Source organism: Lepidothrix coronata, unplaced genomic scaffold, assembly GCF_001604755.1.
Source record: "Lepidothrix coronata isolate B3197 unplaced genomic scaffold, Lepidothrix_coronata-1.0 Scaffold235, whole genome shotgun sequence".
NCBI classification, from domain to species: domain Eukaryota; kingdom Metazoa; phylum Chordata; class Aves; order Passeriformes; family Pipridae; genus Lepidothrix; species Lepidothrix coronata.
In genome coordinates, this window is record NW_016690415.1 from 308,213 (window position 1) to 335,576 (window position 27,364).

General features: G+C 41.0%; 1 protein-coding gene across 5 annotated transcripts in view; it reads right to left on the reverse strand.

Moving 5' to 3' along the window:
* TPD52 (tumor protein D52) overlaps positions 1-27,364 on the reverse strand; it is a 41,237-nt gene that overhangs the window by 2,791 nt on the left and 11,082 nt on the right. For 2 of the 5 annotated variants that reach the window (XM_017834591.1, XM_017834590.1), the window contains exons 2-6: positions 9,466-9,581; positions 7,665-7,813; positions 6,723-6,824; positions 5,652-5,678; positions 1,247-1,288 (exon numbers count right to left, since the gene is read on the reverse strand). In XM_017834591.1, coding sequence (XP_017690080.1) covers positions 1,247-1,288; positions 5,652-5,678; positions 6,723-6,824; positions 7,665-7,813; positions 9,466-9,581 — 436 coding nt within the window. Of the gene's footprint in view, positions 1-1,246; positions 1,289-5,651; positions 5,679-6,722; positions 6,825-7,664; positions 7,814-9,465; positions 9,582-14,601; positions 15,056-27,364 lie in introns of those variants that run through there. The other 3 variants (XM_017834586.1, XM_017834588.1, XM_017834589.1) reach the window with 3 other exon arrangements.

Below are 27,364 nucleotides of genomic sequence, written 5' to 3' on the forward strand. Positions count from 1 at the left end.
CCTGAGGTTCATCTGCCGGGGCCGAGTGAAACTCGGACAGGGGCAGGGAGGTCCTCAGGACGTAGGTTTGTTTAGAGTGACCTTCTCTTAGATGGATTGCCTTACAGGGCTGACGAGCTCCATCTGCCCGGGGGGCCGGGAATCGAACCCGGGTCGCAGCGGTGAGAGTCCTGCACCCTAACCACGAGACCACCAGAGGCCCCAAAGGATTTTTTCAGAAAAGTTTAGTCATCACTTCTGGTTAGCCTAGTACATTACTGTTGAAGCAAGCTCAGCAGAGTTTTTCCACTTTTTCCAGGAAAACTAGTTCAGTTTAATTGGCTACACGTTAAATTAATAAAACATGGTTCACAGTGGCATTTTCTTCTAACATGTTAAATTTAAGGGAGACTCCCCCTTGTCTTTAAGTGCCAGAGGCAGCTGTAATTACAAATGGTAAGTTTTGCACACGAAGAGCAGGACAGCTTGGGATTTCCAACGCTGAGGGCCAGTGTATTATCCATTAGGGTCAGAAGAGTGGCTTAATGCTCCGACTAGCTGTCACTGCCATGTGCAAATTTGTGCAGCAGCTTGTACACTTTTTCTGCCTTTATGCAGGATGGAAATTGCTTGCCTTCAGTGCCCCAGGACTGTGGGTTCATAACAGACACAAAAATTCATTATATAAATATTAAAGACAAGGGTGTTTTTTCAAAAGAAGTCTGAAGCTTCTCTTCTCCCTTTGCTTGGTATTTGTGTAGGTCACCCACATTTAGCAGCACTCTCTCACTTGGGAAAGCACAAAATGACACATATATCAAAACCAGACTCTCAGGAGATAGAGGGACACAGTGCCAAGCAAGGGGAGAGAAAAGGCAACCACCCCAAGTCACCAAGAGACTTTTTGTGAAACTATAGTATTTTTTTTACTCACTTTCATTGTTCAAAAACATATGCCAAGCTACTGCCTTTTAAACTTGCAATCACTTAGTAGCATTACATTTCTAATGTAATTTTTCAGGGAAAAGTTGTTATAGTTTTCCTAAACAGCAGGGAATTGCACTTGGTCACATTCCATATGTTGATAGCCACCACCAATAAACAGAAATAAAACGAACTTTATCCTATATGTTAGTACAGGAAATCCATTACAAAGCGGGGTGGATTTTTTGGTTTTGTTTTAAACCTATGTTAGCTGATTTAAGTTAGATTTTACTTGATTCTACACATGAAAATAAACACAACAGGTGGATTATACATACATTACCTCATAATAGGCATACTAATTGAATGTTGTATGGAGCGTATACTAAGTGCCAGCATTAAGAAAAGAGAAAGTAAGAAATTAGTTTAAGTATTACATGGAGAAGAAATTGGCTTAGAGAGCTGACTTCTGGATACTATCTTTGGTAAACAGCCAAACAGTCTTATACAGTCCTATACAGTAACTGCTTGGGTTTGCTTTTTTAGATTGCTTAGCCATGCACACACACAAGTACGTCAGAGCAAAAGCTGCAACAACCTTTTTCCCTTTTAGAGAGATTCAAGTGCCATGCTTGTTAGTACTTACTCTGCTTAGCTGCAACAGTCTGTCTACTCATTAAGTTTCTCAAGCAATGAGAGTCATGCTGCATTTACAGTCTGGATGATATCAAGTAGAAAGTGAACACTCAAAAGTCTTATCAAGCAACTCACCTTCCTACCAAAAAGAATTATCCCTACATTCAGAAGGCCTGCATTTCAATTCAGTCTAAGATTTCCACACTCATCAATACAAATTATCTACTCGTCAATACACATTATCTAGCAAGAGCAGTCACATCAATCTGTATTCAAGGTCAGATTTATGCTGGGGGCAGGGAGAAAGTCCTAGTTCTGTGTTCTGAAATTCATGGAGGATTTCTGTAACCAGCTAGTGTTGCTACACAGTTACTGCTTGTTTACACATACTCATAGAAGGTGACTGGATATAGATCAAGGAGCTCTCAAATAACCTCAAGACCACCTAGAATCCAATTTAGTTCCATCTAGAAAATCCCTGTTTACTCTTGATACAAACAAGTCTTATATGTTAAATGTTTCTTATCAAATACCACAGTAGTAACTTAAAATTATTAAAACTGATGATCACAGATGTACATAACTATATTTGGAATGTCAAATTTTGTCTGGGCTTTACGATGTCTTTCAAGAGAATAATTTCCAGGCAGTTGCTGGGGGAGAATGGGAGGGAAGGGAAATAACTCTCTCATATGAGGTACCTCTAAACTTTCAATTAGTATCTCAGCACAATGAAAGATACATTCACAGAAGCGAAAAAGTTCTATGTTCATTGCCGAAAGAGTTTTAAGAGATTCTTTCTGGAGGCTCATCAGTAAAATACAGTGATAAAGGAAAACTACACAAGTGAAAAGTTCCCTTAAGGCTGGGATCCCTTAGGGCAGATGCACAACCATAGATTGATTTGTACATACAGTGCACTGGGAATCAGATACACAAAGGCCAGATGCTTCATCACGCATCAGTAATGCATGGCCACATTTCATCCATTTCCCCAACCCCATTTCTGCTGTGTTTCATCTTACACAAGGACTGACTTCTACAGGCTTTTCCAGAACACAGAGAAGCTGATTGTCTTCTGGATTGTAATTTATATTCCCCAATGAGATGTGGACTACTACAAGTTCTGGCCTTGCCACATGACAGGCATTATTGCAGAACTACGCTGACACTAACCAGTTCCAGTCATGCTCAGCCACTTCCCCTCAACCTGCAAGAAGCTTAAGGCTAAAGAGGGTGAAATTCATGTATTTACAAACTGTAGAACTGCTCACACTGAAAAACAGCAACCTATAGTGTACTGCAAATCTTTTAACAGGTTCTACAGAAGTTTAATTTAATATCAGAGATCATTTAATAGAAGAACTATTCATACATTCATGAAGGATTTACTTGCTGTTGTACAACACACTTACATATACACTCAGTATCCATTTTGTATGACATCATAAGGTAGTTTTATCACAATGATCTGGTTTGCAAGAGAACTGGATTAGATAAATGCAGTTGATATTTTTTTAACATCACCTGTTCTTCAAGCAGTGCAAAGAAGCACAATTAAGCCTTGAAAGGCTTTATAAAGAAGAGAACCTGTATTTTTTCCCCAAAAGACAGAATGCCATATCAAAGCACTCACTCAACTAGATCAAGTTGGGCAGTTTGAAAAAGAGAAACCCTTTTTACAATGCTCAGAAGCAAACTCCTCGCTTAAAAAAACAATTAATAAAAAAGATACAGTTAAGTTGCTCTCCAGTCTTCCACGTATTTTGTATTGCATTAAAAGCTTTCTTATCCTTTACATGATTATTTTATAAAGCTACTACATTACCTCACATTTTGAAAAGGCACAAGGACCTATGCCAGAGTCCCTACCTAGAAACATGGTCTGAAGAGTGCATACACACTAGCTATATGCTTTTGTTAGTAGTTAAATTTCCAGCTGATAAATGATGATATTTAGGAATCCATGATAATATATCAGACTTTCAAAGCAAGCAAAGGAAGTTATTCTGCAATCTCAGAACAAGGTAAAGATGGACTTCTGCTCCATAATACAGATACAGTGCAGGAGGAGCCACGTGCAAAGTCGTGATTGCTCAGAAGTTTGAAGAGCACTACATCTTGGTACTATTGTTGTTTTGCACGTAATACTGATGTTGCTTACACAAGGAAGGTTAGTTCATCACAACTTCAAGACATTCTTATAAAGGAGAATAAAGGTATTAAGAGAAACCTAAGAAGGAACAAAGTTCATGTCAGCATAACAAAGAGCAGAGGAAACAAGCAAAAAAAGGAAGCAATAACACACTGACATTGCATTACCAGTCCTCACTTCCCCTCCATTTCAGTACTTTCCAAGTTCACAGCTCCACCATCTCCCTCACTCCCTTTTCTAACTCCCTACAAAATCACTTTGCAGTGCAAGAACGAAGACCTGCATGAGATGTTTGCTGCATGGAACACGTAGAAATAGTCCAACACAGAAGAAATCACACCATTAAAGCTGAGAAGTCTCTCAACTAAAACAATACAAGGAAAGCGTAGCCACAATGAAGCTGCTACTTAAGAGTTTAAGAATAAAAACGCACTGGCGTATTCAGTATTAGTTCAAATAAGTATCAGGCCCATCAATTCTCATTTCCAGGAAAGAATTTAGGCAGCTAAAACTTTCTGAAGTTCAGACTTGCGTAGTCTTAAAAGTAGACACGACTTGAGTAGTCAAATAACCCTGGGACCTGAATTCACTGGCTGAATCCCAGATGAATTTGGTTCTCATGAAAAACAAAACAACTCAAAGGTTTTCAGTCTCTTGCTCAAGTGCAACTAAGATCTTGAACAGCACTAATTTTTCACAATTTTGTTTTATTTTTTAAACCTCACTGCTTCTGAATTTATAACAATACCTTGAATTTTCATTGCTGTGATTCTCTCCAAGAAGCACACCAATGGTGTGGACTCCTCTGGCATTGTTACATTCCCTCCCAGTGGCCCAGTTTCTGATAAGGAGTACTCAACACCCACATAGCTACTAACTAGAGTAATTAGGACACTCTTCTTTTGATGTATTAAATTCCTGAGGACAGAAGACAGCTCTGAGTCTGTGCCTGTCCTTGTCCAATGCAATAGTCTAATACTAACAGAAGAACACCAATAGCCTTAAGGAAGGTGAATGAACCCTGTAAAGTGAGGAGCTGAGCTCTGCATCCCAAAGGTACAGAGACATCTTCCAGGCTCCCATTACCTCACTGATGCTAAAGGGGACGTATTTCAGACCAGCTGCTCTTCTTATACCTGAGCAAACTGAGCTCACTTCAGAGAGCATCCTGTGCCGCCACCCATCTCCTCCCTGGGGGCTATAGCTCCTAGTTAGTATTCTAGGAGCCAAATCCCTAGTCTTTATAGAGATCCTGGTGCTGTCTTTAGCTACTTAGTGGAAGAGTACAGAAAAGATGAAGCCAGACTCAGGCGTGCATAGACAGGATGAAAGGCAATGGACAGAAGTTGCTACACAGGAATTTTGACAACTGAAAATGTTGAATATTTGCTTAGACTAAGCAGATAAAAGGCAATGCAGACAAGGTAACTAAAATACTGGTAGCTGCTAAAGTAATTAACTCAAGGACTGTTCACTGGACAAACTATGAACAGGAAATGTATAAGCTAGTTTACATTTTGATTCCAGTAATTTTGTTAGAGTCACAATGCTAAACAGCTATTGTAATAGACACAAAAAAGGGGTAAACTTCTACTCTGTCACGGCACAAACATGGTACAGACAAAGAAGGAGGAATCCTGCATGCCATTGACCTCAACACCATATTCTGCCTCTTGACAAAAAAACCTTGTAGAATCATTCTAGTGGGTTCCTTTCTTACAAGGAAGAGAGACTAATTAATTATGAAACATACTCAAGATTTTATGTTCTAGGGTTGCTACCAGGTGAACATGAAGAAGTATCTTCCCCGATGTTAAAAGAGCTTCAGTTTTACATTAACTAACACTGGACAAAAGAAGAAATTACCTTCTACAGACAAAATTTTTAATTAAAGATTTTAATGGAGACAGTCTGACTACATGCTTAGTTTCAGAAACAATTCTTGCGCCCACCTTACCTAAAGGAATGTGAAAATGCCTGTAGTCTGCACAATGCCAGAGTAAGCATTAAAGAGAGAAAGGAAGTTCTGATAAATCTGAAGAAAAATACGTAACTGTGTAGCTGCACCTCAAAGTGTTTTCTCACTAGACTTCAAAAAGCAAGAGGTTAATGGCAGCACTTTAAAACAGATAGCTGATTTTATTACACTGCTTCCAATGCAGCAATATTCTGCTGGAATGTGTGAATTTTTATTTGCCCAATAACTGAAAAATAAGTTTAACTCATTATTCACAACAAATTACATGCAAAGATGAATAATTGTCTATGCTCCAGTAGTAAAAATTACATAATCAAAGAATTGTAAGCTAAGCATCTGACTGTAGTGCATCCAGCAGGAGTTCTGCATGCAACTCACAACAGTGCTAAAAATGACCACAAGACTTACCTAATGTGCATGAAGGGCTGGCATTTGTGTCATTTGACACAAAGTCAAAATATGTTGTATACTAACGATAGTTAAGAATTTAAAAGTGCTAAAAATCTCTTAAAAATGTAATAAAATCAAGCCACTTCTATGAGGCAGAATAGCTTACAAAAAAATAAAACACATCTGGAAGGAATACACACACGAGACAAAACAAAAAAACCCAACAAACAAAACAAAACACCCAAACAACAAAAACAAAACGTCAAACCACAAACAGTTAAAGATATTAGTTGTCTAAATATAGCATTCCACAAGCTGAGAAAGTCAGAGAAGAGAAATGACAGTGCTATGTGCATCAGAGAGGCAGGTAGAGATACTGCCACCTGCAATCACACCAGAAAAGTAAGAGCAGTAGTGGAGGTTGTAGCATACATTGTTTCTCTCGCATATATAAAGTACACACCACAGAACTCTTCTGCACCAGTGAGGACGTACAAGCAGATTTTGCAGCAAGTCTCTTAGCTCTCCTAAAACAGATGCTGAGGGCTCTTGATAGATTAACTTCTAGAAGTACTAGTATGTTAACAGCAAAAATTTATTTCAGTGATTACCTGCTTAAATAAAAATTGCAACTACTTGCAAAAAGCTAAAGAAACCTACCTGACATCTTCAAACTTCTTGGTTATTACTGAACCAACAGAAGAAAAAGCAGCAGAAGCCTTCTGACCAGCCTGAGACAGGGTTTCTGATGTTCTCTTATACCTGTGCTCAAACAAAATTTAGTTTTTAGTTATTTTAATAGAACACATAAGGTATACTTCAGTTTTAGGGTCTAATGGACAACCTACTTAAGAGACTGCAGTCCTTTCTAGCTACAGCATCTCTGCCACCACTGACTTGAGGTTCACCAATATGAACCTACCAGAGGAGACACTATCTGCTATTGTAGGACTTGCCAAAAAATAAAATAAACCCACACAAAAAACCACCCCACCACCACCAACAACAAAAAAAAACTCAAAAGAAAATAAGACTCAAGAAAACAACGCTATGCACACACACTGAAAAACATCTAGTTTTTGTGCCAAGTGTCTGACTTTTTGTACCAAGCAGTTCTGTCAATAAACTTCACCATAAAATGTTTGAGGTACATCCTGTTACATTCTGTGTAGTCATCAATTGCAGAAGGCAGCTCGCTCTAGACTTTAGGCTAACAGTTGTGTTTAGCAAGAATAGTAACTGTGACAGTGCACTCTTCCTGCATGAGCTCAGTTTACAACAATTTTTCAGGGTGGAAAAGAAGGGTAATCTGTTGGACTCAGGACACCTTGGTATCTCAATAATGGTATCTCAGATCTGTCAAACAAAAAAAAGCGTGTTAAAATAGCCTGCATTACAGTCATTTTTTCGCATGAGATATGACTAGCACTGTCCTTCTTTAAAAAAATCTATGTTGATTTATCCAGCTAAGTTTTAGTGCAACTTAACTTTGTCTTATCTACACTCACCTCACTTCACAAGCACAAAGGGTTTAGACATGACACAAGAACTAAACAGTTTTCACCTCAACAGCCTACACAATCATCATGAACTGGTACATACGCCGTGGTTGATGTAACATCTTGCCAGCTTTTGGTAATATTCTGCCTTAGTTCCTGTAGGGAGTTAATTCCCAGCTTTCTCTTGATCTCTGCTAGATGTTTCTCTTTGGCAGCTAGCACTTGTGAGAGCGTCTGGATTTCTTCTTCCACCTGTGACAGGAGAGTTGATGAGAAGTAAGTCAACAAGCAATATACCCAGCCATTTAACTATGTATTCTTTAAAACATCTATTAGACATCAGTACCGGGAGGGTTAACAGGTTTTTTTACATTGCCTCACAGTCATTTCTAAATCATCATCATCATCATCACATCATGGCTGGGCTTCGCGAACGAAGATTTGGGATTTCTAAATACTAAAAGGGAAATCCAACATAGTCTACAACAAGAGCTAGTGAGAAAGTAATCTATCTGCAGCTAGCTGTTACTGGAATATGTACACTGGTAACTAAAAGACTGTATACTTAGAAATCATTACCTATGATATGTAAAGCTTGAAGATTAGTCAAACCTGGGACAATCGCCAAGCCTGTATTCTACTTCCACGTCAGAAGAGATACCAAAGTGTGACCAGTGTCAGGAAGCTCAGAACATGTCTGATCCATGCACAAGTTTTGTATCCTTGCTCAAACAGAAAGGTTCTTTTGTGGCTTAAGCCAGCAAATGAGACTGGATCCAGGCACAGGAGTGCCTTCCTCAGATCGGGGTGGAAATGCTGGCAGACTGAGCAGTTAAAACCCACACAAACACACAACAGGTACATAGCAGCTGCTCTGCAACTAGAAAACTATATTGTTCCCTCTTTACTCAGATGGTAACTTACACCTCTTCCAGAAGCATGATCAGATCATGACTAGGGATGTCAAAACAGTTTTACTATGCCATCCTGTGAGCTATATAGATGCGACAGAGGCACTGTGTGTACAAAAGCAGGGGCATACCTCCAACCTTCCTCATCCAGACAGGATCACCTCACTTTAGAGTATCAGGCTGCCCACTCATTTAAGCTCCTTTGAGGAAATACCAGTATCTTCAATGCACCTTTGTTTTTTGCATATCTGTCTGAAGTCCAGTGACACACTCTAGTAGGACCAGACTACCCTCACGATCTTTGGCATTAAATGATACTCAGGACTACCAAATACAAGACTGCATTAAATGTGCTTATTTCACAGCTAACCTTTGTTTGCAAACCTTAGGCTTAAAGTCAATGTCTTTTATTATGTCCTAAAGTCACACAGAGCTACTAAAAAAAAAGACTGGCAGCCCAAAAAAGCTTGACTTTGACAACTTTTGAAATGCATGTCTCAGGCTTGAATACTTGACTATCCTTCAGAGTGCTACTTTAACCTGCTCTTAAAAAAATTCTGCCATGGACAGGAAGGGTAGTGATTAGACATTAGCAAAACAGTGCCTACACAGCAAAGCATTCTTCATGAAAGAAACAGCTTTAATTACTCCACAACAGTTGAGACAATACTTGGATTTTGGCTCCCGACAACATTCTCTTTGACTGCTTACTTACCCACTTCTCACTTGAGGGAAACAAAGGGTTAGATATTTATGCATCTTGGTTTAAGATCTGTACACTCAGCACTTCCAGCTTAATTCCCCCTCGCTAGAACTGGCTGTTCTTTTCTCTGACACCTTCCCTTTCCCTCCCCGCAATACAAAGGAGTGTCATACAGGGCTTTAGACACTCACAGAATAACTATGCAAAGCATTAACTGTAGGTTCAAAGACAGCATTATCCCAGATTTTCATTCTTAAAATAAGTTTAAGAGCTATTTGCAAAAGAATTACCTTGGCAAGCTCTTTTCTTAGCTCGTCCTGTTCTTCTTCCGAGAGTGTTTCTGCCATACTGACTGTAGCAGCAGCATCCTCTCCAACTTCAGGTATAGAGTCACTTCTCACCAGCCCTTGAGGTGAATAAAGCATTTAAAGTCAGATTACCACAAACAGATGCCAAACAGCAGCTAATGTTAGCACACAGCCCTTTTGTGCCAGGGAACAAAGAAAACTGATGAGAGGACACCAAAGTCGTGCTCCTCAAGTGCTACTGCATACAGGAAACTAAAGGCATTTTACACTTCATTCTATCAAGCTGCATTAAAGCTCAATATAATTGCAACTGCTGCTGTAATAGGAGACTGGGAACATGTTGAGAACAACACATCCCACTACTCTCTGAGAGACACCAAGGTGCAGAATCCTATGTCCCAACCAGTGTTTCCTACACAACCTCTGCCCAGGAGTCTGTGTGCACTCTGATCTCTCACTCATCTGGCACAGAAACTCTGGCAGCACAGGAGGTGTTCAAGGCCAATGCAGAGGCTCCCTCCCTTACCACTTTCTGGATCAGATTTAAAAATGAGCACACTGGGAGCAGCCTTGGCAACAAGCAATGTTCGCAATAGGGGAGAAAAATATTGCACTGCAAGTACAAACTCTTCCTCTGTACCCTGTTCAACCTCTCTCATCCCTAGTAACTGGGACCACTGTGGCTAGAAAGTGGCAGATATCATGGAACAAGAAGTAAGCTGCTGATTTGCACCTGGACATTACGACAAATGAGAAGCCCAGAGATGGAGCAAAAGGCTGTCACTTTAGACAAAGCAGTTAAGTGCTGAGAAGGGACTGAGGAGGATATGCATCCACTCACACTGCTGTCTCTTCCCCTTCCAAATCCAGAAACCAAAACTCTGCCAAACTCCTATATAAAGCACAAATATCCCTATAGTCTTCCTTAATTTTGCTTTCACAGCTTCAGGGAAAGGAAGGAGGATGATATTATTTGTATTATCATGGTGCATTCACTTGTAAGATTCCCTTATTCTTAGTCCTTAGTGCTTGCAGTAAGATCACTTTAAACACCTTTTAATGCAACAAACAAAATTTACAGCAAATGATTTCCCATTTTGAATCTCTGTGGCTGACACTTTAACATAGAGTTTTCCAGAATTAAGGAATTCTGTTCTAATTGCAGAGAGACTAGTTTGTAGGGAGACTGCATGCTAGAATGGTTGTGGTTTCCCAGAACTGATTCTCTATTCAAGACGTAAAACAGCTTTAATGATAATAAAAAAAGAAATTAAATAAAAATCTTAAAATACAAGAGAAGAAAAATAGGATTGTTTGTTAAAAAGGAGAGAAGGTGAGTGTGTGTGTATGTATACATACACGTGTATACATGTGTATATAAGTATATAATTCATCTAAATTGAGGACACATTAAGTAATGTTTCCTATTAATCACTACAGTAATTTAACATACAAAATTCCATCCTCATTTCAGCAGTTTCTGGTGGCACTTCATACTATCATTTAGTCTGGGAATCCAAAAACTCCTTAATTTTCAAAGAGATCACCCCTATGATTTTGCTGTGAGGTTTGATATCAACATCACAATCAACTGAAAAGTCAGGGGAAAAAAGATTCTGTGTGTCTGTAATTAGCTGTAAGTATTCTATGAAACATGCTACTAGCAGCTGTTGAGTCTAAGAAAAGCAGCAGCCCTGTTCTTGACCAAGTTACTGAACTCAAGTAAAGCTCTATTCCACAAATTCTTACCGAAACAGTTATATTTTCTGCCTGTATTTGTATCCAGAATACTCATCCTCTAAAACCACACTGCTATATGGGCAGAACATTTGTAAATGCTGTTACCACGGAATACACTGAGGAGGAAGCAGAAAGAAGATGAAACTCCATTCTGCATTTATTCCTGAGATCTATGCCACATTTTCTCAGATTTACATGTGTCTTCTACACAAACATTGTGTAGGTACTATGGGTTTCCCAAGACACTATTTTCTGGTAGAAATCTAAGGCAGAAAGAACTCAAAGTCTAATGCCCAAACCAAAGCACAGCACTGGAGCACCTGAAAAAAAGTATTATGGTTCATGTCACAAAACTAGATAATTTTTTGTTTATACATCAACATATTTCCTTTTCTTAACAATTAAGAATGCCACACCTTTTTGTCAACTTCCTATTTAGCCTATTAATTACACATGCCTCTATGAAGGTAAACTAACAATGCAAACTGCATTTTCCCCTGACACCCTCCAACCTCCCAGTACGTGCACCTACAACTCCTGATCTTATTCTCATCTGCATGCCCTTCAGGGACCACAGAGCTTGCTGTCACAAAAGTCATTTCTGAAAGTTTTCAAGTACCAAAGGCTACACGGTCTCCAAGAGCATTAGTACATCCAGCTGAAAGTCTGTTCAATCCGATTACGAAGAGTCATCTGGATTATATCACCAAAAATAGATCAAGTGAATCCACCCGTAGGAAAACATGCTGGACTGTCCCCCGCAGCAATAGCTTCTGCTTTGGGAATGTACCTTGTCTTTGGAAAACTAGTTTTTTAGGAAAGTTTGTGCTGCTTCTTGCCTACTACACTGAATTTAAGACACAATGCTAAGATGCAAGGGAATGATCTCTCCTTCCCTTCCCATTTCTAGATCTTTTAGGAAGACAGGAAATCACTGCTACTTTGAGTCCTTCATAGCTCACCCTGCACATATGACCAGGTCTTCTCTCCTCTCTTTGCCTTCTGGCCTCCTTCCATTTATTACTTTTTCTTGAGCTCCATATGAAGTATGCAAACACCTTCCCATCAGTATTTATTCTGGCACCTCCCCTCTCATCCCCTGTCACTGTTCACCTCTCTGTTCACTTTACTCCCATTCCTCAGTTCAGTACTTGCAGGACACAGGGTTCATCCATGCATTGGGAGGTGCTAAACCATCTGACCAAGGAGCAGTTGTCTACACAGGTAACAACCCACACACCTTCACAATGGCGTGACTACAATCCAAATTTAACCCAGAATCTAGGGCTGACTGCCAGCAAGATCCTGGCTTCAAGAAAGCTTGGTAAGAAAAGGTGCACAGCCCACCTTAGATCTTTCCATGGGGTGTGGGGCAAGAAACCAGCAGTCGGCCAAGAGATGGAAATACTTTTGCTCAAACTATTATTAAGAAAGCATTTCTCACTTGTGGTCTTTTTCCACCAACGGAACTGCTGTTATTATTATTTTATACTGTTATGTATAATTGTTATTATAATCGTTTCCAACTTGTTACCCTTCCTTACGTTAATTCTCTTGCATCTTCATGCTGCAAAGGACTTAAAATTCAGTTATTTGGTATTCTGATTGCTATAACCAAGTTTAGCTGAACATTTCACATCTCAAACTCTTAAACAGAGTAAAACTAAAATCTGTGGGGAAAAATTGGAAATACATAATATTGAGAAAACTTACCCAGTTTAAAGGTCAGGTTTTGGGTCTGTATTTCTAAGATTGGCATATTAACCCAGCACTTTATTAGATCTACTTAAGTGAACCGAATAAAGACATGAACAAGTTTGTTGATTAAGACTCCACAGTTCAGGGAAATGGCACTTAAGTCTCTATCATCCCGCCAGGGTAGGCAAAGCATTAGAGTAATTCAATTTACACTCAGTTTTTCTGATTTGGGGTTTCCTTTGGTCAGTTTCAACCCAAGTTCATGTTCTATTTTGACCAGAAGTTCCTGCCTCTTTCTGGCCTGAATTCAGAGATCAGCAGCAAACACAGGCAGTTTAAGGAAATCCGGGTCATTTCGGATGAACAGCCTTGGGGTGTGGGGGGGTGGACTCCACAAAGCTTTCTCTTTAGACTATATATTCTGTGTCAGGCACTCAGAATGAGCATTTTGGCTATCACTATACAGTTGGCAAAGCTAAAGAAAAAAGGTGGTTGTTACAGTTCAGGAGAACAAGCTGTTACAGGATTGTAAGATCGCTCCAACATTTGAGTAAGGTACAGTACTACAGGGAATATTTATTTTACAATATATATGAAGAATCAAATTTAAGTACTTCCCATTTCTCAGAGAAAAAGCCAAAGTGAGACATAATTCTTGAACTGAGGTGAGAAAGCTCTTGGGCTTCTGCCAAACACTAATCATATATTCATTCAAAGGGAATGAAAAATAAAAAAAGCCCAGCAAAGGCTGGTGGTTATGGTGATGCATCACCACTTGATACAGAGGACTGCTCCCCCACTCCTTTAGAAAAGGTGGGAGATGCAGTAATTGCACAAGTGAAAGCCGAAAACTATTCCCAGAAGCCCCGGCTTGTCAGATTCACCAAGGGGGTTGACTTATTTCACAAAGAGGTTCCCCAAGGGATGCACGTCGCTTTAAGATTTTAAAGAACAGGTCCACCAAAAAAACACCCTTGTAACTTTCCTTTGCCACACCTGAAGTAGGTCTAAGCTTTCTATATTTAAAATTACTCTGGAAGATTACATCTGCTAGCAAGGAATGGAAAGTAAAGATAATAACACCAGACTAGGATGTGTTGGGAGACATGGCTGCAAGGTGTTCTGTACAACAGGTTAGCAGCTAGAAACTAGTAGGGTTAAGCACTAGATGGAAGCCACTGCAGCACAGCACAGGGGAGCAGAAGTGCAGTTAATATCTGCAGGTTTAAGATTTACACCATTTTAAATATCAGGTTGAACAGAGTAAAGGTAAAAGAGGGCAACTTTGTTAATCAGTGAGATTTTCAGTACTAAGGCAAAAGCAGATTTTAGACTATACAGAGCTCTGAAGTCCTACTAAGAACGCAATTCCTAGTCCCCCTGTCCAAAAAGCTAATAGTCAAACTAAGCCAATTACTCCAGTCTTGCAGAAGTTGCCTTTTTGTTCCTTATTCTTTTTGCTCACTTCCTTTTCCCTCAAACTGCCTCTCTACTGAAGAAATAACAAGGTAAAGCTGGTAAATGCATAGCACATGACATATTACCTACATGACACACTGAAGCTAATAAACTATCAGAATTAACAGCAGGTCAACTCTCATCTGAGAAGTTTCTTTTTACATATTATAATCACTAAGCTTTACTTGCAGAGATTTTGAAAAAGGAAGAGAAGGAAGTTACCAGACTTCACCAGTGTAGGTGATCCAGGTGGAGACAGGTTTATGCTAGGCGACAAGTAAAGATAATTTCTGTTCACTCCAGCATTGAAATCGAAGGGTGATTTGTAATCCTCATACAGATCCATGCCAGACAATTCAGAGCGCGCAGCCATCCTCTTCTTCCACTGAAGCATTCATCTTCGCTTCCTGGGGCGACCCGGACAGCAGAATTCACAAACCCTCCATTTCTTCACATGACGCTCACTGTACCTCCTCTTAAAATTCAGCTCTGTTACATACAGTAGAGCTGTCTAGCAAGTGACTTCTCAGCCATCTTGTAGCTGCTGCTGTTTACATGGCATGAAGTTAAGTTCCTGTAAATTTGTAACTGGGGCTGGACTTAAACAGACCGTTCCTTTAACAAACATTCACAGTGCACCTGCTTGTGGGTTCTGGAAGAGCCCTGGTCCTCTGCAGGACTGCTTCAAGAATTTTCAATCATTTAAATAAAAAAAGGTCAGCTGACTTCAGCTACACCAGGATATCCTTAATCTTCTAGGACACAAAAGGATTACCAGCCATAATCTATCCTATATACCATCTGTGTTGGACTTTTTCCTCTGATTAATGGAAAATTCTGCGTGCCTAACTATTTCTCCAGCTGCTTCCATCAGTGTAATAACCAGCAGTGAGAATCTAGTCTCTGCTGCCCAGGTATCACACTGCAGTGCAAGCTCAGAATAGGAGAGCAGCACTCCTCTCTGAAGGCTGGGCTATAAACACCACCTAGGTTTTTTGACGAACGTGCTAATGTGCATTATGATTTTGCCCACGAGGTTAAACATATCTGGTCTGAGGGTTTTTTGAGGTTTTCTTTGTTCGTTTAAAAAAAAAAAAAAAGAAAATTTATTTAAGTGCACTGCCCTATGTCCTTAGTGCTTCAACCAGCACCATTTAGAACAGCCAGTTATGCCAGGAACCAGTAACACTGAAATGCATCGCCTGATGAAATGTATTTATGTTTTGACATGCATACAATAAAGAAAGATCAACTTACATAAGCCATCTGACTGGGGGTTTAAGATTTAACCCTGGGAAGCAGAAATGCTTCTTACCTAAAAGAGGCACTCAGCATAGTTTTGCAGAGCTTCACTTTATTTTTTTTTTAATTTTTCATCCAAGGTCAGGTTCTTTCACTGAAAACACAAGCTCACTAGCAGTGTAGATCACCTTTACAGCTAAGCAATGATATCCTCCCTTCACACCTTCACCTGGGATCTTCACTGCAGCCTGCACACAGAGGAGCATAATCAAAAGGAAGTTAATCTTTTCCTCCACCATAAGAGTGATGTATTCAGACAGAGCTGATCAGAGACATTATTCTGGAAAAGTGAAGGAGCATTGCAGCATACCTAAGTCAAGTCCGGGCAGTGTGTTCCCTGGGCCTACAAGAAAGTATATCCCTTCTGAAGTTTTAACTTTCCATTTCCACTGCAGTCAGCAGGCATGGGAACAGACCTTCCAGCTAATTAAAGAGCAGTTCCTTTAGGATGCAGACCTACATTGGCTTCTGGTGCAGACTACCTGCAGGCTTATAACAATGAGAGTGCTGGAGCCTGAAAGACAGGTCTCTGCTATTTTCCAAACCCACTGAAAAGAAAATGTAATGCCCTTCTGCATTTCTGACACGTGGCTGTAGCATCTGCCAGAAATACTGCAAAGTTCACCTGACAAAGGTCAAAGCTTTGGTCACATTCTAGTTTAAGTATCCAAAGGCAGCAGAGAGCTGTAACATAGCTACAGTAATGATATACTCTATTAACCAAGCTCACTAATATGAATAGCTACCGATTCTGCTTTGCAGCTTTCCCTTGTGTGACTCAACAGTCAAGGACTGCCTTCTGTCCAAAAAGCTCAGGCAGTAGTTGTACTAACTGGACTAGGCAAAATGACAAGTTATCAGACATGGCACACAAAGAGCTGTGTGTGTCTACCTTCACTCTCCTGACACAGAAAGAGAGAGAGAGAAGGTGAGGCTACCCCCTAGGACTTTTTCCCCAACCTTAGAGAATCATTCAGTGACTGGTGTTAACCAGTCAATGCTAGCAGGCTACAATTGCAAGTAGCTACTATAGGGAAAAAACCCCTTATGAAGATCTGTTGATCCCTGCTAACAATCAAGAATACCATTTCCTGGCCAAGGGCATTTACTGGAACCAACACTTACATTCTTATCTTTTTCAGGAAATTCCCTGCACTCAGCTTTACCCCTCACCATCCATTCAAAAAAATCTGGTACTGCATCTTTATTGCGCAAAAGTTATTTTCGTGTCCCTATAGAGACATCTGGATTGCCAGTCCCAGACCACTGACCTGGCCTGGCCTGCCCCCTCTACAGACAGAAGTGTGGATGGGCCAAATTTTCCAATACATCTTCAGTGTAGTCAAAGAGACATGCACAGGATGTGGCCCACTGCTGGAATGTACATTTGGCTTACAGGGAAGATTTGCTGAACTACAAATCTGAGCCTCCACATGAGAGAATGACTTCTGCTTTTGCCCTGACTTACCTGAGCACAAGCCCAGAAGTCAGCCAAGACAATCTCTAGTTTTTAGAAATATTACTGTCCTAAGATCATTGCCAAAAGAGGGACCATGAAAGCACTTCTAACTTTTAATTACCACCTTTGCTAAAACTAATCTTGTTTATAGTGGCCACACAGATGGGTTGCTACAGCACATCCCAAACACATCACCTAAACAAATCAGCCTCCTGCTCTCTTACCTGTAGAAGTTAACCGGAGTGTTGCTCCTCACTTGCTCAGCTACAAATCCTACCTCGTGATGAAAGAAGCTGTCTCACTGAACAAGCTTCTTCCTCATCACTTCGGGAAGTCTGATGGCCTTCACTCTGATGTAGATAGGCCCCGACAGCTGTTAGTGTGGTGCATTTGGAGGAGGAATGAATCTCTGAGGAACTTTCTAAATTAAAGTGATGGCCCAAGGAAACAAAGCGGGATGGGGATGACAAACAGCAGCCACATGGAAAAAGAAAGCAAGGTTTTGCTCTGCTGTGTGAAGCTTTTTGACCAGTTTAGCAGCTCTCAACAGGTTGAGTATAGCTAGGCAATGACAGGAATGCAGATTTCTCTAAACTATGAAAACTGCCTTGTTATAAGGCCTTTCTAAATGGCCCTCCCATGACCAAAATATCCTGCTGGATGGGCTTCCTCCTCTTCACGGTAATTCAGAGCACATGCAGCTGGCTGGAGGTGGACCCTGCCTACCCTAGGCAAGACACACCTTTTAGAGCTGAAACTTAAGATCAGACTTCTATTACATGGCTTAGAGTAGTTACTGTGCCTGCTCAAGTATCTTTGTTCTTTGGCCCTGTACTGCAAATTCAGTTTTACTGTGTACCTTGGTTGTTACTGCCGGTACCAGCTGTAAGCCACTACCTGAAAAAATCCTGAAGCCTAAGGACACACCTGCTCCAAAGAAAAGTAGCAGTGGGGTTTTGCTTACTATGCAACAGATTAAAACTGAAGATTTTTTTGTTCCAGAACAAGCACTCGTTTGCCCTTAATGTCTCAGGATAACTAAGAGGTTAGTACTTAAGCCATCTATGCCATTGGTGTTTGACAGACTGGCATGAAGGTAGATACCTTCTGTCAAGGATGCTTGAACCAATTACTGACAAGTTCAACTGAATGTCACAAAGTGGCTCAGGAAGGCTCACCAAGCCTCAGCAAAGCATTACCATCACAATTCCTACCATTAATCATGTTGTAATCTCCTCTGTTAAGGTTAGAGAGTGTGCTTAAAGCCTTCCCAGGTAACTATTTAGCACCAACAGTCAGCACAGATTGTGCAACTCATGAATCATAAGGGAGGGAACTGGAAAAGCTGCTAACTTTGAGCAAACACTTTCCACCAGATATTTGCCTGCCTAGTCTGAGACATTTTTCTTCCTTCAGATATCACTTGCTACCCCAATGTGCAGTTTCCACCCAAGCTCAAGACTCCAGCAACAGTTTAAGCACAGCAATATAGTATTAAAGCACTTCTACCGTAATGGTTATTAAGCAGGGATGTTATGGTATGCTTGCAGAGAAGCTATTTTTCCCACATTTAGGTCTAGCAGAACAATAGTTTGTTCATACATGAAGAAGTTATATCCCTCTTTCCCTAGAGAAACAAAACCCTGCTCAAGTATGACTGAATACAATCTCTGGGGTTTGAAGAAACTGAGCTATGTTTTCAGTAGCGTTTCATACAAAGACTGAAATTCAAAATAGAAAGGCTGCCACTAATGCCTCAGGATTGGAGAAGTACAGAGGCTACCCTAGGACATGATCCAAACAATACTTTGGACAAATAACTACCTGAATAACCAATTCATAAAGTCTGTACCTAATCTGAGTTCTGCTGTTACGTAGCCACATCGTTCCCATCTCGAACATCCTTCATTTGCATCCTGTTTATGCATGGAGATGCCAAACTTGTGCCCCAGAGTCCACACTTTTGGCAAGGCTATCATGACTCCAGCAAAAATCAGCAAAAAGAGGATGGGGGAAGATGAGGGGAAGAGTTTGTTGACAAAGAGGGGGAAAAGGTGAAATAAGTGCTTGCTGTTTGGAGGGCATAACAAAAAGATTTAATCTCTTCTTTCAAGATTGACTGTTAAGATTGAACTGCCTGCTCAGCCTATAGTTGGTTTGAATTTCATCTCCTGCAGATTGATAAGAGGCAAGACTGACCAGAGACCTTCCAGTAACTGTGGCTGGGGCAAATACTTCCAGCCAGGTCTTTCACCAGCCCCGGGTTTTACAGGTAGATCCCAATGAGGCAGCAACAGTCAGGCTCCTCTCCTCACTCTGAGTTTTATAAGGCATAAGCCATTTTAAGAGCCATAAAGCTACTTAAGCATCTTAAGCCAATCTAGGTTCTGTAGCATCAATTTGATCTTCTAAGTCTTACCAGTTTACAGATAAGTAAACCCTTTCAGCACCTGATCCAAGGCCTTAAAACTGCATTAAGAGAGAAAGATGCCATGAAGCAATAGGACAGAAGCACAAACGCTAACCAAGCCTGAAATTCATACATTAATGCTCCCATTTTCACATTGTGCTCTCTCCCCTCCCTTTAACAGCAGACATCTCTTTCAGCCCCCAGAGAGCTCAACATGAATGCAGGTGCACAGCTACAGCAATTCCTGAACAGTATGAGCCCAGGCTTCTGCAGCCCTGTTAGTAATGGCCAGCAGAATGTGGCTTGCTGTCTTCTAGCAGAATCCAACTCAACACCACAATATTAATCTCATTACTTCAGACTCCCACCACATGCTTTCTCTGGACAAGCTCTCCCTGATGCAACTGCTTTGTCCAGTATGCTTCTTTGTACAGTAATATCTTCTCCAGCATTTTGTTAAGCCTAAATGCTGCCTTCACTTACTCTTATTAAAACAAACAAACAAACAAAAACCCAAGCAAAAAAACCATCACCAACAACCACCACCTCTTATAATGATCAGTATTCTCCCAAAATGTTTCTCCCAGCAACACAAATGCTTCTGAAAATTACAGGTAGGGATCATGGGATTGCTAGTATTGCTCTTTTCTTAAACCAAAGTCTCAGTATACAGTATTTCAGACAGCTGACACATGTCTTAGCAAAGACAGCAGTTCTCTCCTCCTCTCAATCCAATTATAAACTCAGACTAATTTCCTGAAATCTTGTGAGGGAGTAGATCCACACTTCAGCATATTTTGCCATTAGACAAGCTGATACCACAGTAAGACTCTTAACCCATTCATATCAGATAAAATTCTCTGTATTCATTCTCTATTACCTTTTAAGTGTTCCAGCACTTTTAAGATTTCTGTTAGGCAGAAGTCCCTGATCTATGACAAAGTTTTGTCTCAAACAGTGGTCAAAGCAATCACATGTGTCAGCTCCAGCAGTAATAGGTGAAAAGCTTTCCAGCCTGGAGAGGGTCAAGGCCAAAGCACACAGCAGCCAGCAACCCAGAACCAGTGATCAGGTAAGGAACTGCATCGACTTTGGAGAAGTCAGACCAAACTCTGCAAATACAGAGGAACATTTCCAAGTGAGATTAACAGAGTCAAAACACCGTCAGGTAGATTTTAGAGGAATGTATTCAGTTATTTTTCTTTAGCGGTTTATCCAGTTATGCTGCCATTCTCCAGAGACTCCGATCCCTGGTAAGAGACTAAACCTGTCAAAAATGCTGAAGAAATAGTGCTAAGCTGCAGTTAGAAGACACTTGGAAAACATTAGGAAGAAAGGGCTGTAGTGCAGAAGGGGATCGTTTCAAAGTTTTAGTATGTAACCTTGCAATCTCATTAAATCTTTACTTGAGTGAGTCAGATTGGAGCAACTCCCAGCCTCCCTCAGAAGACAAGCCTGCTCTTCTGCACTCTTAAAGCAAACTTCCCACTTTTAACACAGCACCCCAGAGTTTCCACTTCTGAAAAACAGCTCCAGAAAAGTCCGCTATCCCAACTCCACAGTATCAGGACCCACCATGAAAATGATACTGAGATTTTAAGAACAAAGGGGGTTTGATTACACATTAAGCTGAATCACACAGTATGATATCTAAAAGGATAATCACCAAGACAAGCACCATCTGTAGTCTTAGCAGTAGCTTAATACCAGCAAACAGTCTTGTGGTAGACAGCAGCTCCCACCATGTAATTACAAAGTTCGTGCCTGGATTTGGTGTAGCACAGAAATTGCATCATTTACTATCAAGGGCAGAAGTACAGAAGCAATCAAGAAGAGGACAATTTGATGCAAGCAATAGGGCCTAGGTTGAGTACTTCACAAAATCTATCCTTGGAGATATTCAAAAGCCACGTGGACATGGTCCATGGACACGGATATTAAAGACCGGTGCTCTTTAATATCTTTATCAGTGACACACACAGCGGGATCAAGTGTCCCTCAGCAAGTCTGCAGATGCCATGAAGCTGAGTGGTGCGGTTGACACAACAGAAGGAAGGGATGCCATCCAGAGGGACCCGGATAAACTTGAGAAGTGGTCCACAAGAACCTCATGAAGTTCAACAAGTCCAAATGCAAGGCACTGCACTTGGGTCAGGGCAATCCCAGACACGAGTACAGATTGTGAGAACCAGTCATTGAGAGCAGGCCTGCAGAGAAGAGCTTGGGGAATGCTGGTGGACGAGAGGCTGGACATGAGCCACCAGTGTGCAGTGTTCTCTGCCTCTACTCTGCCCTCGTGAGACCCCACCTGGAGCATTGCATCCAGCTCTGGGATCCTCAGCAATGAAAGATATTGATCTGCTAGAGCAGGTCCAGAGGAGGGCCGCAAAGATGATCAGAGGGCTGGAACACCTCTCCTGTGAAGGCAGGCTGAGAGAGATGAGGTTGCCTGGAGAAAAAAAGGCTCTGGGGAGACCTCATTGCAGCCTTCCAGTACCTAAAGAGGACTTAAGGACAAAAAGCAACTTTTTTCACAGGTAGAGAGTGATAGGACAAGAAGGAACAGTTTCAAACTAGAAGAGGAGAAATTTAGATTAGACATTAGTAAGAAATTATTTACTGTGAGGGTAGTGAGGCACTGGAATAGAAGTGGTGGACATCCTATCCCAGGTTGGATGGGGCCTGACCACCATGATCTAGTGGGTGGCATTCCTGCCCATAGCTGAATAGGTTGGAACTGGTTGAGCTTTAAGGTCCCTTCCAACTCAAACCATTCTGTGGTATGGTCCTGGGGAACCAGCTCCAAGTGGCCCTGCTTGAGCAGAGGGGTTGAACCAGATGGCCTCTGGAAGTCCCTTCCCACCACAACCATTCTGTTATTAACACAATGGGTGTACAAAGTCACAGGCTGCTCACCTAGACACTCCAAGGACCTCACCTCGTCAGGAACACAAGGGGTTCTGGTACCCTGCCTCAGGGGAGGTCTGTGGCCAGCCCTTAACCCTGTGAAGTAGATTCGCAAATACCTCCCTGTCAACAGAATAAAGTTCCATTTTCTCCCACGCTTTCTAAACTGAGTACGAACAGAGAGACTTTGCACTTCCACACATCTCCCCAGCATATGGGAGTATTATGACAGCAGACAAGCAAAGCAGAAGCATTTGCTGCAGTAGAGACTATTTTGATTTCACTTAGGAGTCTGCAAGAAAAAGGTTCTTAGATTCTGGCAGGGGAAAGAAGTCTACCATTTGCATAAAAGGGACAGAGTCACATTTTGCTCACAAAATGAATGAGCAAGAAACTTCCTGGGCCTGACATTTGATTCCAGACACAGAAGAAGCTCTTAGCAAATACGAAAGCATACCACTTCCCCCTGACCCCCTTTCCCCAGGAAGAAAGTGAATGTATGCCTCTGCAGCAGGAAGAGTTGACACTTGTATAAAAAGAAAAACTTGAAGTAGGCAAATTAGCTATCAGTGCCAGTATGCTAAAGCTGCGTTACAGCAGAAGCCTCTCCTCCTCTTACCCTGTATCAATTAAACAGAGCCCAAGGAAACTAGGATCAAGTTAAGTCTTTGAATTCCCTTCTCAGACTCCTCAATTTATTCTTCATCCACTCCAGTGCATTTCCTTTATTCCTCCAGCAACTTTCCCTAGTGCTTGCTCTCAGATTCTCCTAGCAAAACTCCTCAGTCCAGAAAAAAATTGACACAAAAGCTTCCAAACACGTATCAGTTCATCTAGAAATGTCAGCTGACCCTTGAAAAGCACTGGGAGAGTCACTTCTGTGCTCAGGACACAGTAATTTTTAGCACAGTCACACAAGTCACCCCAAAGTAGTCAGAGCATAGTAACCTCCAGGTGGGCTTCCACAAAGGATGAACACATAACACCAACAGAAGTGACATCTTTTAAAAGCACTGCTAATTTTACCATCAGAAAACAAGAGAGTATGAGAAGTCCATCTTGTCAAACCAGCCTTCTCCTGTTGACATAATTCCACTTCAAATTTCCCTAACATAATGAAGGAAACTGCTAGCTGCCTGCATTCTCATTAGATTCCAACCAACTTTCTAAATGTAGGCAGTGTTCAGATACTTTCACCCATGGCAACCTAACTGCAGACTTGGTGGGTGTTAATTGAAGCATCATTTTGCCTTCTGTTGTTACACATACACCCCGTGTGTCACACTGCTCAGCAGCAGCCTTCACACAGAAGCTTGGCAACCAACCTTTTGCCGAGTTATTTGGACATCTTGTTTTCTTCCTGTCTAATCCCCTCACTGGACTACCCTGCCCTTGTCCAGGCTCACAGCATCAAATGGCTTAACACATTCAAACAATATATCAGAAGTCAAGGTACTTGATACTAGCCTGGAGCCATTTCAAGTAAGTTATCAAAGTGAATACGATCCCAAGCTTCTAACCTACCCTTTTAGTCCTCAAACCCAACTTTAAATTTATTGCAATTTGGACAAGAATTATGCCCTTCCAATAAACGCATATTAAACTGTGGAAATTTGTTTGAAAACTTACAGCTGAATGCAGCACTTATTACACACACTGCTGCCAGCAGAGGTGGCTCTGCTCAAGTTCATGAGACACCAGTTACTTTTAAGTGGTCCCTCCCAAGAAGCACAAACTTTTCTAATTTCTCAAGTCTTACGGCTTCTTGCAGTCACATCATGTTCTTGAAAACTGCAAAGCTGTAAAAATATCCATTTTTTTCCAGAGTTTCCACACACAAGTTATTGGTTCCATGATTAAGCTGCACTCCTGCTGTAGCCTGGCACCTGATTCAACTACCCATGACAAAGATGAGCTTTTTGCCTAAGAATGATGGCAACCAACAGGTTGATATTATTTTCCCTTATCAGGCCTTGACTAAGTTTAAGATTTAGACTGGTGCTGTCAAACAGGTGTAATTGCATAACACAGAGTATAATTTCTCAAACACAAGCAACTGCAAGCTGCAAGCAAGCTGTGTAGAAATCCTATTAACATTTTTGCTCTTGGCTTATCTGAGAGCATAGTGTGAAACGTCTGTGAAACCATAAAACTCTGCTTTCTCATCAGTAGAAGTGCACTAGTACAATAAATATGCAGTCATACACGCCCCAGAAATCTCACAGGTCATAAGAACATGCTCCTGATCTCTCTTCCTCCAGTCAAATCACACCTTTAGACTAGTAATGGTTTTTGCCACAAAGCCTTTGGAGAAACAGCCTGTCCATGAGGTACGTAAAAGCAGACAATAGACATTGAGCCAGTTACACTGCTTAGCCAAGCAGATAAGCTCATAATGAAGACAAGCCATTATTATTCATCTACATTTCTCTTACTGCAGAGTTTTGGTGAGCACTCCCAAACTTAAGAAAATAAAACCTAACGAAGGAGTGCTAATGACACACCACCAGATTGCTAGTATAAAACACTCTTGTGTCAGTTCATTATCACTGGGTATCTCTCACTTGAAAACCCAGAGTAAGTTGTGCTGTTTCCTATGCAGCACCAAACAAGATACATTACCTATTCCTTCACAGTCCAGCATTTTACCAGTCACCTTGTAGTAGTACAATTGTGTCGTACTTAAAGTGTACACAACTGTGTAGTGCTTGAAGTGTCCCATTCCAGACAGAGTTTGGCTGCTGTTTGCCCATACTGCTACATGGCACACCCAGCTAGGCAGTACCAATTCCTGCAGTGCTTCCAAACAGATTGGGAGCAATGGCTGTCACTAGTTAAGGGGCCTTGGACCACATTCTGCCAGGGCTGCATATTGGACAAACTCAGGATGTGGGCTTGAATATGGCTGCACTGCTCTTAATCCCATTTAAGAGATGAGAGGGAGAATCCTGCAATTTCTCATGCAACGACCAGCAGCAATTCACTAACAAACCAACTGCACTGACTAGCTTTTTTTCCTAATATAATGGAGATAATGCATCTACCTTTAGAGTATTATGACCACTGAAGTTGCCATTATATTACGTACTCTGAGATTTTATCCGATTGATATGTCCTTGACTCACTTTTAATGCTGCCTGAGCTGAGTAAATCCTGTTAAGAGACATTTGCCCCTACTCCACGTCAGACTAGGACAGTAAATTAAATGAAACTGTTATCCTAAAGAGATACTGCTGTCACATAAATCAACAGTCATAAAACTCATAAAACTAATCACTCCAACAGCTACGGAAGGCAAAGAAAAAGGTCAAGAAAGTTTGTCCACAGATGATTACACACAAAGACATAAAGCTTTCAAGGATTTCCAGGTCCTAGAAGACTGGAGCATACCCCCTTCTATCAGATCAGACTTTGGACATGAGATGTCACTTTTTGCCTCTGTGTGACATTACAGGCAGCCTATATTTTCTTTTTTACAACCTACACAGGTTCAGATCATGCAAGTACTGATCTATCAAGATTTTGAAGCAGTATTCGTATATTTTTGCACAATCTAGTTGTGTCTCAGTCCATTCCACACAAAGTAAAGTTTTCCGAAATATCAGCATGCTTGGATAAGCTGATTTCCACGCTCATCATTTATATTTCACAGCAAAGTAGAACAAGCTAAACCATTCATTTTAGTGAAGTATATGAGAGTGGACAAAACTGGAAATACCCATCTCGATGAACATAAAGTCAGGCAGACATTTTTCCTGGTTCTGGTACAGTTGACATGATGGAAACTGCAGGGGGGTGGAAAAGTGCAGTGTGTCTGAAGGAGGTCTCTCAAAGGAAATTGAACTTCATCTCTAAAAGCAGGTGGGGGAGGAAAGAAGGGAAGGGGAAGAGGTTGTGTTTTTTTTGTTTGTTTGTTCAGTTTTGTGTGGGTTTGGTTTGAGAGATTTTTTGCTGGGGTTCATAGTTTGGGGGTTTTTTTGTAAAGAAAGCAGGCCTCCACTGATTTTAGTGAGCAGCTGGTCCAGAACTGCACTGTTCTACAAGTTGCCTCCTCCCAGTATTTGACCTGGAAATGAACAAACTCCAAAAATAAAGCTTTACACTGCTAAGTGAATTCTAAGTTTAGCATCATTCCCTATGGCACAAACTAATCCACCACACTGCCCATTTCACAACTGTAATTGTCAATACATATATTCATGGCCATTCTGAGCACAGGTCATGCTCTAGTGTGAGTTTAATAGATCTGTTCTGTGTAACGGATTTACCTGGTAGACTTTTCAAACTTTATGCTTAAGGACTGCTATAGCTGATACCCAGGTTATTGTTACATCGGGTTTGGCACATCATAGTTCAGCCACCAGCACAAAAAAACACTCAGAATAATTCAGAGATTAAACAGTTATTAATAATGTAATTCACAATTTTTCATTCTAGTAAAAACTGGATCAGGATACTGAAGAGGGGAAAGTCCAAGCACTGCTTTGCATACCGCTGTCAATCCCCAAGTGTGACCTTTACTAGGGAGCTGGGATATGGCATTATAAACAAAAAGCCACCACACCCCACAGAAATGCTGCTGGCACCACCTTGCAGGAAAGGGAAACAAGACCTCTCCAGTAACATTACCTTGGAACAGGAAGATTAGAGAAGTTTTGTCACTTTACTTGACACTTGTTCTATCCTCAGTTTATCAGTTTTCCTTTCCAAAAAGCTTAAAAAGTCTTCTTAGTAAATCTTGACAACACACACAGGTCTTCCTTTGACTTCTGTATCCCTCTTCCCATGCCACATTTTCACTTTTTCAAAAGATGCTTCTTGGATAGGAAAGTACTCTTCATTGAGGATGGGATGGAAGCATGTTTCTGTGATTCACCCAAGTGAAGTTTGCTCTTGAATTGTAAATA